The following is a 15,646-nucleotide window of genomic DNA, read 5'->3' as shown; positions in this document are numbered from 1 at the left end:
CACTTGGTGAAAATGCAACACAGCATAATCGTCTAATAAATTTGTAGCACGCGTAGCCACTGCTTTATCGGGGATGATGATTTTCAATGTATGATGCAACAAACTCCCATGCTTTCAGCATTTCTCTTATTGCACTAGAAGATTTCTGCTTTGCTGTTACTGTTGCCTCCTCCTCCTCCTCTGAAGAATTCCACTCTGCTGTGAAACACACTACCATAAGCTCTTCTGTGGCCACTTTATGGCTGTGATCTTCCACAAGCTCATCGATATCACTGTTATCCAATTCTAGTCCAATGCTCCTGGCCAAAGACACAATTTCATTGACAGTCTGGCCAAAGCTACTTCCAGGCAGAAGTGAGAGTTCTCATGGTAACACCTTCCATGCCTTTTCGATCATCTTAATGCAGGCATTGATGTTGATGTGATATTTCCAAAACTATCTGAGCATGAGATTGGTAGCTTAGTCAATGCAAAGCAATGCTCGAAGAGTCTTTTAGCATAGAGCTTCTTAAAGTTAGAAATAATTTGCTGGTCCACAGGCTGGAATAACAGAGTGGTGTTGGAGGGGCAGTTGATGGTTGGAGAGACAACATCATGGTTACAGATACTCCGCATAATCCAGTGTTGGCCACTGATGCCTCATATATATGGATCATGATAACCCCTTCAGCATCAACTAAGGCCTGAAGATGGTGCACTGAAGCATTGGAACTGGTAGCTATACGATCAATGACATCTTATGGATGGCTGTGGTGTTTCACTTTCTTACAATAGTGAATGGCCAGTCCCCCAGACTTCCAGCCACACAGATTGACATACAAAAACTAGAAGTGAGAATGTGGTTCCTTGTCTTTCTTAGTAGAACAAACAGTAATATTTCATTGTAAAACACTTGTCTACGAGCAAATCGTTGTTGCTGTTAGCTTTCATTCTCTCTTTTAAGAAATCCTACTTTGATTCCAAGTTCTTATTGTCACTGATGATGAAGGCACATCAAGACAGAACGCTGAGCACTGCTTGCTTCTGGGTTACGTGGAGATGTGTAGTGGTATCTCAATGCCTATATGTGTTTGTAAGATTTTTATACGGTCTGTGTACTAGTGTTGTCAGGTCTTCTATAAACCAAGAGATATAGGAATGGGAGACTGACCTCACTCTATACCACAAAGGTTAAGTAGATTTTGGGATGAATATCATTTAAAAATATGTGGAATCTATGAAGCTCTTCTCAACTGTGTGGCCATATAACAAATGCGCCATCCACATAGTGAAGCCACAAGAAGGCTTTAGTAACACATTACATAATGCCTATTGTTCAAAACGTTTCAGGAAAATGTCAACTGAGATAGCAAAGATGAACCCATAGCAACACCATCAAATAGTCCATAAAATTCTCCTATATATTTAAAACAGCTAAACTGTAGATATAATCTGATCTGGTCACACACATCTGGAGCAACATTTGTCCCTACAATCTCCGTAGTATCTGGTTGTTAGTACATTAAGATTTCAAAGCTTACAAAAATGTCACTGGCGGTTATCTTCTCCAAGTGTAAAATTTCTAAAAAATGTTTCAGGTCATTCACAAAAGTATTTGTTCTTCCAATTAGATGTTTCAGTTTCCCCAAAAAATGACTTAATAAAAAGTAAGTTGAAGGGTTCATTCCATTCACTGTTAAGTCTCAGAGGGCAATCTTCTTTGAGTATCTTCGATAGACCATATATTCTTGGTGATGCAATAACAATGGTCTTTCGTCACTGTTCAGGTAATCATAGACACCAGAAGATCCTGAAGAAGATACCAGCAGAGATCAAAATGCTGATTGTGTAGAAGAAATTGAGGAGGAACATGACATGGCCTAATAACCTGGAAGATTTTATCTTCAATGACAACCACCATGAACGCCCTGCAGACCTGCATAAGGAACATCTACTTATTAGAGTACATACTGGCTCATGAATAAAACATACCTGCAATGTTCTCACCATAACTGGTGCAGATCTTGGTCCATCTCCTGCTGGATTGAAAGCCACAATTTGTATTTTATATTTGGTGTATTTATCTAAGAAAACCAAACTATGAGAGTTGTATGTAGCAGGCACAACTTCCAACTCCTCTTCAATTTTATGGTCATCCAGATCCTGTGATGTTTCTGTTATTAAGTAAAATATCTGAAACACAAATAATTAGCTAACTTCAAAATAATAATCTCTGAAACTATAGAGACAAAGTAAATTAAATTCCATTACTCACAGTATTAAATCAAGAGAAACATGTGGCAGTGCATGAATGCTAAATATAGATCCAGTTACAGTAGATCAGGTACGGAGAAACAAGCTGCCACTTACATTAAGATAGGGCACAAATATGAAAATGCTGCTACGCCTACATTTAACAATATCAGCATAATGAAGCTTATGCCAGGAACGTTATTAACAATATGTTTGTTTGCATGGTTATCTTCCACGGAAGCTGTTATAGTCAATTCTTGTTGGTTTTTCCATCTTAAGATTACTACAGCTAAAGAGTAGCTTCACCAGATGTGTTTTGTTCTTATTTAAAAAAGCATCTTCTGTTGTCATCCTGCTGGAAATATGGTACAATATACATAAAATGTCTACGTTTTGATATTTATAGATTAAAAACAGTTCATCTTTATAAAACTAGCACACAATTTAGTCACAGCATTTTTACCTCTTGTTACATGTTCTGAGGTCCTGTGATTATTCCTTTGATGTTATCAGAGGCTGAAATCTATCGTAAAAGGTGGCTGTATACTCGTCTTCTATATTTTTTTTGCTTTTCACCAACCTTCCCCCCCCCCCCCCCACACACACACACACAAGGAAAACCGTGCTGTAGTTTTGATATGTCCCACACTCAGCAATGTTTGTGTTTATTGATTTCTTTTCTGTGTAGGGTGTGTGTTTTGCCAACTTTGTGAATGCAGAGGGAGGGAGAGAGGGAGCATTTCTGTCTCACTCCCCTCCCCCCCCCCCCTCCCACCTCCAAAAAAACTACCATCCTTATACCACTCACATCTCAGCTGAATACTGGACTCAATGTCTGCTCTTTTAACAAGCTGCACCTGTGTCACTATTTTTACTGTTTCCATGAAGGACTTTATTCCATATTTTTTGACAATTAGCATGAGCCTCCTAGGTCATCATGCATGTTTACAACTTTAACATCATGGAATTTATGTGGCTTTCCTTCTGAAGAAGATGACTTAGTGATATTGACACTTGGTCAGGTTTTCACAATAAACTTATGCAAACGTTTGGTTGTATATTTTCTTCACCGAAAATCTCCTTCATTTGTTGCTAGTTGAATGATAGCTGTTAAGGTAGTCAGGGACGCTGTTCTGCAAAATTATGACAAGTTTCCTTTACGTTAATTCTATTATTTGCAAAATGCACAAACTAGTTCATTTACACCCTAGTGACACACTCATCCTTAGATTTTTTGTAGTTTCTATAACAAATAAATGTGAATTCTGTATTATACTGTTCCCTTCATCTTATGTTTCAAAAAGCTAAGTCTTCTAAGTAAAAATCAAAATACAGATATTCAACTCTAACAACCTAAGCTTATGGTTGCAAATATGTATGCAGTAATACTGTGTTCACGATGGTCTATATGGCACCATACCCCTATCGTCCACCAAACTACTACACCTTACGGTCTGTCATCATTCATACACACTGATGCACCAAAGAAACTGGTGTAGGCAAGTGGATTCAAATAAAGAGATATGTAAACATGCAGAATTCGGCACTACAGTCGGCAACAATGATATGAGACAACAAGTGTCTGGTGCAGTTGTTACATCGGTTACTGCTGCTACAATGGCAGGTTATCAACACTTAAGTGAGTTTGAATGTGGTGTTATAGTCTGCACCCGTGCATTGGGACACAGCATCTCTGAGGTGATGTGGGGATTTTCCCATACGACCATTTCACGAGTGTACCGTGAATATCAGGAATCTAGTAAAACATCAAATCTGTGACATCGCTGCAGCCAGAAAAAGGTCCTGCAAGAATGGGATCAATGACGTCCGAAGAGAATCATTCAATATGACGAAGGGCAACCCTACCGTAGATTGCTGCAGATTTCAATGCTGGGCCACCAACAAGTGTCAGCGTGTGAACCATTCCACAAAACTTCATCGATATGGGCTTTCGGAGCCGAAGGCCCACTTTATGCCTCGCCTGGGCCTGTTGGTACCGACATTGGACTGTTGATGACTGGATTGCCTGATTGGAGAAGTCTTGTTTCAAATTGTATCGAGGGGATGGATGTGTTGGGTATGGAGACAACTTCATGAATCCATAGATCCTGCATGTAAGCAGGGGAGTGTTCAAGCTGGTGCAGGCTCTGTAATGGTGTTGCAGTTGGAGTGATATGGGACTCCTGATATGTCTAGATAGGACTCTGACAGGTGACCATATGTAAGCATTCTGTCTGATCACTCGCATCCATTCATGTCCATTGTGCATTCCAACGGGCTTGGAGAATTCCAGCAGGATAATGTGACACCCCACACATCCAGCATTGCTACAGAGTGGCTCCAGGAACACTCTTCTTAGTTTAAACACTGCTGCTGGCCACCAAACTGCCCAGGCATGAACATTATTGAGTACATCTGGGATGCCTTGGAATGTACTGTTCAGAAGAGATCTCCACCACCTCATACTATTACGAATTTTTGACAGCCCTGCAGGATTCAGGGTGCCAATTCCCTCCAGCACTACTTTGGACATTTGGCGACTCCATGCCACGTTGTGTTGCGGCACTTCTGCATGCTCGCAAGGGCCTACACGATATTAGGCAGGTGTGCCAGTTTCTTTGACTCTTCAGTGTGTACCATTTCAAGCCAGATGGCATCCTAGCATCCCCATGTGATCCATCAAACTTCATCATCAACGCTATTATCTCAATTATATCCTGTCAATGTTTAGATCAAAATTAGCAATAACTCTGAAATATCTCCTCAGTCCTTGCCACTAACCTCAACGATGGAACAAGCTACACTTTCCCCCGTTCACAGCATTAGGTAGGAACAAATCCCCTACTGTCATCAATTTGTATTATAAGTATTCATAAGAATTTCAAGTGAGTTTATTATAATAATACCAACTACTGACCATTATTATTGCTTCATCGAACACACTTAATACCAAGATTTCATTGAAGAAGACTCCTAAATCAACATCTGCAATATGCCATCTTAGAAAAGGATCTATAAATACTTATTGTATATTTTGTGCCTTGCCTTGTAACCCAGAAGATCTCCATTTTGCTGGTTCTGCTGAGGTGGCTTCCAACGTAGCCGAACTTCTGTAGACGACACAGGTTCAGCAATGACTTCCCGAGGTTCACCAGTAGGAACTGCTTCACCCACATATACTGTGACCGGGGGACTTGGTGGGCCACTACCTTGTGAGTTAAAAGGCATGACAACAATCTCATAATTGCGATCCCGGGTCAGTTCTGTAAGAACAATCTCATTGGCCTGAAACATTTATAAAGATATGATCAGCTGTATCAGTAAATCTCATACCCATTTGTGTCAAATTAGGTACATGCGTATCAAACAAGAAAAAAAATTAAACATTTTTTGAATTATTTGATATTTTCTTTTCTTTCACTTTCTGCATAACTGCAACATCTTTGCTGACCGCGTAAGTACCTCTGTCGAATTATTTCCTGCTTTGCTTGCGTCTGTCAAACCTTATTTTTAATACACTGAATATGTGACTTAATTTAAACTCCCTATCCTTAAATAAATAATTGATAGCAACATTTCTGAATTCTCGCATAACAAACTTTGCATCTATCTTCACTCGGCATCTTACAAGCCTTTAATGACTTGCAATATGAAAGTGGATTAGTACAATTTCTTCATAGTATGATGAATTTAGTCCATTTCATTTCTAGTGGAATTTGATTTGCTTATCTATTTGTGTTATTCTAGAATGATTTTGTAGCAATCTGTCAGATTTCACACCCAAGATCCAGATGCACAGTTATTTGCATTGATATACAATGAAATTCAGGGGTGATATATACTTTGGCTGAACTGTGAACCACTAATGCTGATTTGCTGTGAATTAAATTACGTACCGAGAACACTCATACCACTAACTTACAGAAATATACTTTTGTAAGTATCGGAAAATTCTGAAAGTAACCAATTTCTCATGTAATTGTACAATAAAATTAAAGAAAGATTGTTGAGAAAGAGGATAGGTCTACTGTCCTTCAAAATTTTAAAGGAGCACAATTTGGTTTAAGCCTACAATTGACGATAACAATACTAGTTTATCACAGCACTCATGAATGTTCAAAATTTCATAATATATCACAATACAGATGAGTAGTGATACAATCAATGAAAGATTGAATTACAAGGATTTTTCACCTAGCTGATCCTGTACACACTTCTATATTGGCATGCCGAAGAAGAACACTGCAACATAAGTTTATCTCGATGAAAATCACTAAAATGTGCAGCACATCTTCTGCCTGTTGCAGCTACCTAGTAAGGCATTATGTAGTTCAAACCAACTTTCATACTGAGAACTGCTTTACTTGGCTTTTATAAGCTTCTAGCAACATTTGTTGGCTTTTATCAGTTTCTTTAACTTTTAGTACAATGGGAGCATGTTTAGTGCACGGCTTCAAATGATTTCCATGAGTTTTTTAACTAGTCTTGCTGTTACGTCAGAAATTCCTCTAATACCTGTAATATTGTTTGCTGTCTTCTTTTCTTGTTTACCTGGATTTCGATCAACCTCTGTTCTTCTATAGTAAAACATATGGCCAGATTTCCATTTGAACTTGCATTAAGTATTCTAGCCTGGTCTCCCTCTATTAATTTTTATGCACACTTCCCTCCTTTACCAATTTAATTATTCCTTGATGCGTCAGGATGTGTTCTGTTGGCATATCCTTCATTTTAGTCAGATTGTGCTACAAAGATCTATTCTCCTTGGAGCAATTCAGTACTAGTTCTGTAGACACTCGATCTACTCACCTAGTCTTCAGCGTTCACATATAGCTACACATTTCAAATACTTCTACTTCCTTCTTGTCTGTACTGTTATTACTGACATTTCTTTTTCATACACTTGATCAAATATTTTCATGAAATACTTCTAACATTTAAATTAATTTTAGATATTAACATATTTCTATTTATCAGGAACGCATTTCTTTCTATTGCTGCTCTACATTTTATATTCTCTTTCGTTCTGACAGTTCCAAGAATCTTTAACTTCCCCATAATGTGATAAATGTAAAGGAAGATATGAAGGTTTATATATTCTAGAGACACCAAACTGCAGTACTTCCAATCTAAATACAAAGCCTGTGGAAAAACCTACAGTACACAGAAGAGATGAGGCAATCCAGCAATGCTAGCAAAACAGCATGGATTATGTAAACAAGGAAAGCAGGGGAAGTGACACTGCAGTGTATAATAATAAGAGGCAGTGCAAAACTGCTGAGTGACTCCAAGGAAGTATGTGAGAAATTCATAGATCAATTTAGTAAGGTGAGTATGGAGGATGTGATTGACCCACCACATGCTAAATCCCAGTAATATCAGTAATTCATTCTTCCTGAGGTGTGTTACAGAACATTTGAAAACAGATTTAAGCAGCTCACCTTTCGCTTTGCAATCCTCAGTTACAGTTCCTGTCTCATTTGCTAGGGATTGAATTCTACCTTTCTTGCTACTAACATCCTTTACACATGACCATTTCCATCAAATACATCCAGTGGCTGTGATGAAATCTTAGTCCAATTTCTGAGAGAATGCAGTAATGAATTCATAAAGCCACTACAGCATTTAATAAACAGCACTTTCAGTCAGGGGTCATTTCCTGACTTGTTAAAAGTCACTGAAATAAGACCGGTGCATAAAAAGAGAATAACTACAGATTTCAAAATTATAGGCCTATTTCATTGACATCAATACCTGGTACATTGTTGGAAAGGCTACTTCTTGATCATCTTGAATCATTTTTCTGCAAGTACAATCCACTAAATACCTCTCAGCATGGTTTCAGGAAGAACAAGTCTGCAATAACAGCTGTTACTACATTTTTTCAAGCAGTATTGGATAAACTTGATGATGGAATTTTTTTTACCTATCCAAGGCCTTTGACTGAGTAAATCATTCAATTCTTCTATATAAATTAGAAACTTATGGAGTCAAAGGAGTGGTATTAGATTTGTTAACAGAAGACAATGTCTCACATTGCATCATATAACTGGGGGACACATACAAACAGTAATATCATCGGATAAAATTCTCAACTGTGGAGTCTCTCAGGGAAGTACATCAATGATATAATAATTCCACAAAATTCAAACCTAGTAAATTATGCCAACGATACATCCTTCATCAGCTGGGGCTCAACAGAATAGTTAGCAGCGCAAATAATACAAAGAACATCAGCCTCATCACAAAATATCTCACTAAAAACAAATATTATGGACAAATAAACACTTTATTATTATTATTATTATTATTAGTTTGATTCCCAAGTAGCAAAACTTATCTACTACTTTCAGTAACTGTGGGTGAGGTATCCAGCATTCCAAACAAAAAGCATTTCAGTAGGAGTCTACATTTATATGAACAGATTTTGTAGATAGCCTAGAGTGTTACTATAAAGGACAACACTGGTCGTAGAATGCACAAAAATCATACATATATAAATTGTTCCTCTCAGTTTTATAGAGTTAAAAGGTCTAACCAAATACAAATTGAAGTAATACACTCTATGTGAATTGGGAAAATATTGTTCATCATGGAGTCTTCATAATTATGCCGAAAATTTGTGTGTGGAGGGCATTTCTGTTGAATTTGATAGGGAGATAGATGGACACTTTATGAAAGCATGCTTAAGGAATCTGGATAAATTTTAATTTTTAAGTGGTAATCAATTTTATTATATTTACCTGTATAAGTAATTATATACGTAACAGTATTTTTAATGATATCAATATAATAGAAGGAAACATTCCACGTGGGGAAAAATTATAAATAAAAACAAAGATGAGGTGACTTACCGAACGAAAGCGCTGGCAGGTCGATAGACACACAAACAAACACAAACATACACACAAAATTCAAGCTTTCGCAACAAACTGTTGCCTCATCAGGAAAGAGGGAAGGAGAGGGGAAGACGAAAGGAAGTGGGTTTTAAGGGAGAGGGTAAGGAGTCATTCCAATCCCGGGAGTGGAAAGACTTACCTTAGGGGGAAAAAAGGACAGGTATACACTCGCACACACGCGCATATCCATCCACACATACAGACACAAGCAGACATATTTAAATATGTCTGCTTGTGTCTGTATGTGTGGATGGATATGCGCGTGTGTGCGAGTGTATACCTGTCCTTTTTTCCCCCTAAGGTAAGTCTTTCCGCTCCCGGGATTGGAATGACTCCTTACCCTCTCCCTTAAAACCCACTTCCTTTCATCTTCTCCTCTCCTGCTTGTGTCTGTATGTGTGGATGGATATGCGCGTGTGTGCGAGTGTATACCTGTCCTTTTTTCCCCCTAAGGTAAGTCTTTCCGCTCCCGGGATTGGAATGACTCCTTACCCTCTCCCTTAAAACCCACTTCCTTTCGTCTTCCCCTCTCCTTCCCTCTTTCCTGATGAGGCAACAGTTTGTTGCGAAAGCTTGAATTTTGTGTGTATGTTTGTGTTTGTTTGTGTGTCTATCGACCTGCCAGCGCTTTCGTTCGGTAAGTCACCTCATCTTTGTTTTTATATATAGTATTTTTAATGAGCTGTACCTGCCATTTGAATCAAGATGGAATAATTGCACTTTAACAACTAATTACATGTGTGATTAAGTTACATAAACAAATGAATGCTGTAACGAGAAAATTGATTTTACACTTTTGAAGTGAGTCGATAGCAGACTGAAACATTCATAGATTATGGAAAAAAACTGATATTTAAAATAATTAAAATACTTACTTTGTGGAGCTTCATATATAAAGATCTGATAATCATGAGTGTAAATTAATTATCACTGTGGCAGTTAACCATTAACAAACACACAGACTGATACTTGTGCTAACAAGGTTAATGAACTGCCCACTTTCTTAACCCTGACACTGTGTGTCTACCCGGCACAGTGTAGGTTCACAGCTGTGTGTGTGTGTGTGTGTGTGTGTGTGTGTGTGTGTGTGTGTGTGTGTGTATATATACTGGATTTCTTTTGAAAGCTAATAAAGTTTTCATTCTTTTTTGTGTGTACCTGTTGATGACTCAACAATTTGCTATTCAGTGAGCGATCTTTAGTCCTAAATTATTTCTTAATCTACTGATATCTAAAAAGCATACACAAAACTTACAATTAAGCTCATGGCAAATGATTTGTTTTCAAAGATGGAATTAGTAACTTAATGGAATGCCCTTGGTGACATATTCTGTTATTTACATTGTGTATTAGTGTACCAAAGAAATTTATTTTTTAATATTGTGTACGGGATATGGTGAATAAGGAATTAAATGCTTATTTACAGGGGAGAAATGTGTAAGGGAAGAGAACCCACAGAAATTTCAAAGAGCAATGTTCTTTATTAACGCTGGAATCACCTTTACACATGTCTGTCTGAGCAGTGAAGTATTCAATGAAACATACTGTATTTACCCGATTATAACTTGAATGTAAGATGACCCCTGACCCCCCCCCCCCCCCCTTTTTATTAGGCTCTTTGAGAAAAATTTAAAACCAATAGCCGACACACCCTCAATTGTTCCCTTCAACATACGGAGAATGTCAACAAGAATGCTTCACGATACATGTAAGTATGCCACTGTCCCCAATCTAGAGTTTTAGCATACCCTGCAGAAATGTATGCTATTGTTGAGTATTTGTCTAACTTTAAAGTCAATTTGATTCCAAATCCAAATGGATTCACGCAAACTGCTGGTTAAACATGGTACATGTTCATCAAAGTATGCACTGTATGCATGGTTGGCAACATGACGCAATTACTGCTTGCGCACAGTCGTGCCTGTTTCACTGAGCTCCTCCATTCAATACTCCACAGCACTGTTCTTGAGCAACAGTGAAATATGGATGTCAGTATATTCCATGGTGCAGGTCATATGTAACAACAGCAACAAATACATAAATAACAGATCACAACATGATTCAGTCCAATCTCAAACCTATGATGCAGAAATGTCTGCTGATACTATCTCCAAAATGGGTCTTTCTATTGTAATTTCTTCTTACAACACCAACTGTGGTCAGTTTAATGTGATTTATTTTGTATTTAGACATTTAATTCTGGATTAATTTTGTTTCTCTTCTCGTTTAATGTCATCAGCTTGCTCCAAAGCTGGTAATGTTTTTCCCCAGTATTCTAATACATGAACAGCGACAGAATTTCTCATTTTAAACCCAAGTGGCAAATCATTACAGTTTCTTGTAAACAAATAAAACACTGACTTGGGTTTAGAATCAAGTAATGGGTTTTGAAGGAGATTTTTGCCTTTGAATGTTACCTTTACTTAAAAAGCAGCATAAATGTATGTATAAGGTATCCATATGTATGAGAACTTTTATTACAAACCTGTTCAAATACAACAGAAGCTTGTAAGTTGATAGAATTTAATGTCATTTCCTCTTGTGTTCCACAAAACTGTCAATTTTTAAGCAGAGCATTAAATTGTTATAGTCACTGGTCCATAGATTCTTGCATGTCCCTTGCCCCAGTGCCACTAACAAATGTCATGTGATGGGTCAAGCAAGGTCAATATTTAATTGAGCGCTTCAACGTATTGGGAAATCTTGAGCTTATTTGAATGCAAGCACTTTTTGCTACACTCTACCACTCAGGATTGGACAATATAAATTTACATGAAACCTCAATAGCCATAGCTTCAATCTTTAAATGTAAGACAATCCCTATATTAATTTGTTAAGCAGTGTAAAAATGTTGATCTCTGCAGCAGCTGTGTAATCTTCCAACATGAGACGACCCTGTATTTTTTGAATGATGAATCTGGGAAAAAACCTCATCTTATAATTGGGTAAATATTATAATTAATGTTTTTCATAAATTTATTTGTGCTATAGCCATATGTGTGATGCTTATGTTCTTCGAGGAGAGTGGGCAAGAGCAGCTTATAGCAGTCAAGTGTACAGTACTTTGAGATTTTCTACCATGTAGTACACACAGCTTATGGCAGATAAAATTGCAAAATAGGCATTTAAGATGTTTACCTCAATACCACGGACTTCTTCTTTAGGCGTTGTTTGAAGCACAATTGGGAATTCAGAGATTGGCTGAAAAACAATACGATAGCCTCCAGTCTCGTGATCACCATTCCAGTATTCCTTTTCGATAACATCCCACTGAACCTGAACACTTGTTGTTGTAATAGGAACAACTTTTAGCCCATTTACTCCCCTGCTGGGAGCTGTAAGGGTAGTAATAAATACCAAAATTTTAGTGCATGTACTTTACAAATACTAGATATGTTATATTTTCCACAAATATGTTAAAAGTGATGAAAACATTTTATACATTAAGGTTTAGTTCTATATTAGGAACAAGTAACCAGCCCTGAAAATTTTTATCCATTTTAAACTCATAAAGTAATTGCATTGTCACAGATTTGAGTTTCCAGGACTGCTCCCTTAGTTTTTTCTTCTTCTTTTAGTTAAAAGAAAATCAAGCAAAGTATTTCACTACCCTAAACTAATATACAAATGGCCTTCTCCCCCACCCAAACTGCATTACAATTTAATGCATAAGCTGCACAAATCAGCAACTTACCAGCACTGATTACCATCTGGACATATCAGAGGAACTGATTTGTTATCATAAAGTGCATTACCAGGAATTAAACTATCTTGTGACTTATCACCTGGTGCAGGAACATAAGAAATCTCGATAATTTTAACATGATAAAATCCATGACTCATAAATGAAAAAAAAAATTATGTAAGAGGTACAAAAATGGTTCAAATGGCTCTGAGCACTATGGGACTTAACATTTATGGTCATCAGTCCCCTAGAACTTAGAACTACTTAAACCTAACTAACCTAAGGACAGCACACAACACCCAGCCATCACGAGGCAGAGAAAATCCCTGACCCCGCCGGGAATCGAACCCGGGAACCCGGGCGTGGGAAGCGAGAACGCTACCTGCGAGATGCGGGCTATGTAAGAGGAAAACATTATATTTAGCACCTATAAGAATATAATTTCTACAATACTATAGTTTCAATAGTTTAAGAGGTGAAATGGAGTCTGTGAACATAATAAAATGAACTTGTAGATAAATAAATAGAGTTTTGTGAACTAATAAAATACATCTCAACTCTCTCTTCTCCCCTCTCCATGGAGGGGGGGGGGGACATTCTTGCTTTGTGTTAGCACAGGGGGGGCCCAAATGGCCTGCGCAGATCGGCGAATATTTCGTCGTTCTGCGCATGACGTCAGCATAGGAGCACGTTGTGTCGAGGCGCCAAAAGAGCTGTTTTACCGGTGTTGTTGTTTTGCTTTAGTTTGTGGTGTTGTTGCGGTGATATGTAAAAGTGTTGCGTTAAAATGCCTGGGTGTGCTGTAACAGGGTGTCTGTCATAGAGCCGAAAGACAAAAGGCACAGATATAATTTATCATTCGTTCCCAAAAGACGTTAAAGTGCAGAAGGCCTGGATTATGAAGTGCCACCGAAAAGATCGCTTCAGTGTTGCGACGGCAACTGTTTGTTCATTGCATTTCACATCCGATGATTATCTACGTGCCTTGCGAGCAGAACTTCTCAATCTACTGCCGACGCAGTGCCGAGTGTGAATATATCAGGAAGTGTTCCCAGTGTTAGTGGAAATTCAGGCCCTGATGACACAGTTTCTCCGAATAGGGCAGTAGGGCAGACAGGTTGCAAGCAAGAAAGACAATGAAAAATTCAATTGAGCACCTGGTTAGTGTGTCTCCGAAAAAAAGAAAAATAGACCAGTCAACAGCGACAGATGACTGTGACACTGATAGTAAACAGATCAGCGTACTCTGTAATCGTATAGAAGAATTAGAATACAGGAACCGCAGACTGACAGTTATGTGTGCAAAGCTCAAGTGTAGTGAGAAACATTTGAAACTCAAAGTGAAAGCTTGTGGTGAGAAAATAAAATATCAACAAAAGTGTCAAAAGAAGCAAGTGCAGGAGAAAGTGACTCAAATATTAGGCAAATTGTTTTCAAAAACACAGATAAACTGCTTGTTGAGTGGAAAGAAATGAGCAAAATGTCAAAGGGAAGATATTTGTAAAGCGGTTACACTTCTTGCTGTGTCTAGGAAGTGTTATTTGTTTTAAAGAAATCAGGTCGGTTTCCCACTTCCAGGACTGTCAACACTTAAGAGATGGACGTCACATTCTTTCAGATGCTTTCCTGGTGTGCTGACAGACGTTTTGCAACTAATGAAAGCCCACTCATCTGCACTGACAAAAACTGAACGTGTGTGTGTGCCATCATTCGACGAAATGAATGTAGACAGCAATATTATTTATGATCCTGTTGAAGATCGTGTTGTACGGCCACACAGTAACGTGCTATTTGTTATGGAACGTGGTTTGTTTTCTGGGTAGAAGCAACCCATTTACTATGATTTTGACACACAAATAACAGCTGATCGATTAAATAGTATTATCTGCTCTGTACAAGATGTCGATTACGATGTTATTGCGGTAGTGTGCGACCTTGGAACAAAAAATCGATCTGTGTGGAAAGATTTTAATGTGACAGAAACAAATTCCTGTTTTTCCAATCTGCAATATGAAAATAAAATGAATCTGGGTGTTTTCAGGTGTTCCGCATTTGTTTAAATTAATGAGGAACCACTTTCTGGATGACGGACTAAAGCTTCGAAGTGGGAAAATTGTTAATAAATCTATTGTAGAAAGACTGCTCGCATTAGATAGGAGTGAAATGAAGTTGTGTCCTAAACTGTCACAGCTTCATCTCAGTGTCAAGGGGAGAGAGCGTCAAAGGGTTTATTTGGCAATGCAACTTTTTTCAAGTACCACAGCTAAAGCCATAAAGTACTTAATGCCTGAAGAAGAGGAAGCAGCAAATTTTTTTCAGTTAGCAAACGACACATTTGAAATTCTGAATGCTCGGAGGCACAATAAGAATGCGTTACCACGTGGTTATGGGATACATAAGGATGTTCAAGAAAGAATATTGAGAGAACTGTATACGTGTGCCAAAAAAATGCGCGTAGGCAATGCAAATCACTTGCTCCCATTCCAGAAAGGCATTATGACAACTGTTCGGTCATTATTTGGACTGTTTTCAGATCTTCAGCCACTACAAATAACATATATTTTAACTGCAAGATTGAACCAGGATGCATTGGAAAAATTTTTCTCACAGATCAGAGGAATTGGTCATTTCCATTTGAACCCTTCTCCAACAGAAGTAAAATATCAATTACGGCTGTTACTGCTGGGACACAATGCTCATGACATACTTCTGTCAAGTGACACATCTGTAGAGGCAGATGAGTGTGACGGATTTTTGACGTCACATCTGTTCACAGGAATTTTGCCTGACACGAGCGAAGCACTGCAAATGATAGATGGTGAAAAAGAGC

The 15,646-nt window shown here is 38.0% G+C and overlaps 1 protein-coding gene across 1 annotated transcript in view; it reads right to left on the bottom strand.

The window, feature by feature from the left end:
* Positions 1-15,646, bottom strand: part of LOC124716352 (protein sidekick) — a 416,456-nt gene that overhangs the window by 39,456 nt on the left and 361,354 nt on the right. The window contains exons 28-30 of the mRNA XM_047243167.1: positions 12,270-12,466; positions 5,278-5,517; positions 1,972-2,172 (exon numbers count right to left, since the gene is read on the bottom strand). Coding sequence (XP_047099123.1) covers positions 1,972-2,172; positions 5,278-5,517; positions 12,270-12,466 — 638 coding nt within the window. The remainder of the gene's footprint in view (positions 1-1,971; positions 2,173-5,277; positions 5,518-12,269; positions 12,467-15,646) is intronic.

This window comes from Schistocerca piceifrons, chromosome 1 (assembly GCF_021461385.2).
Source record: "Schistocerca piceifrons isolate TAMUIC-IGC-003096 chromosome 1, iqSchPice1.1, whole genome shotgun sequence".
Classification (NCBI taxonomy): domain Eukaryota; kingdom Metazoa; phylum Arthropoda; class Insecta; order Orthoptera; family Acrididae; genus Schistocerca; species Schistocerca piceifrons.
The sequence above is the reverse complement of the archived record's forward strand: the minus strand, read 5'-3'. Positions and strand labels throughout refer to the sequence as shown.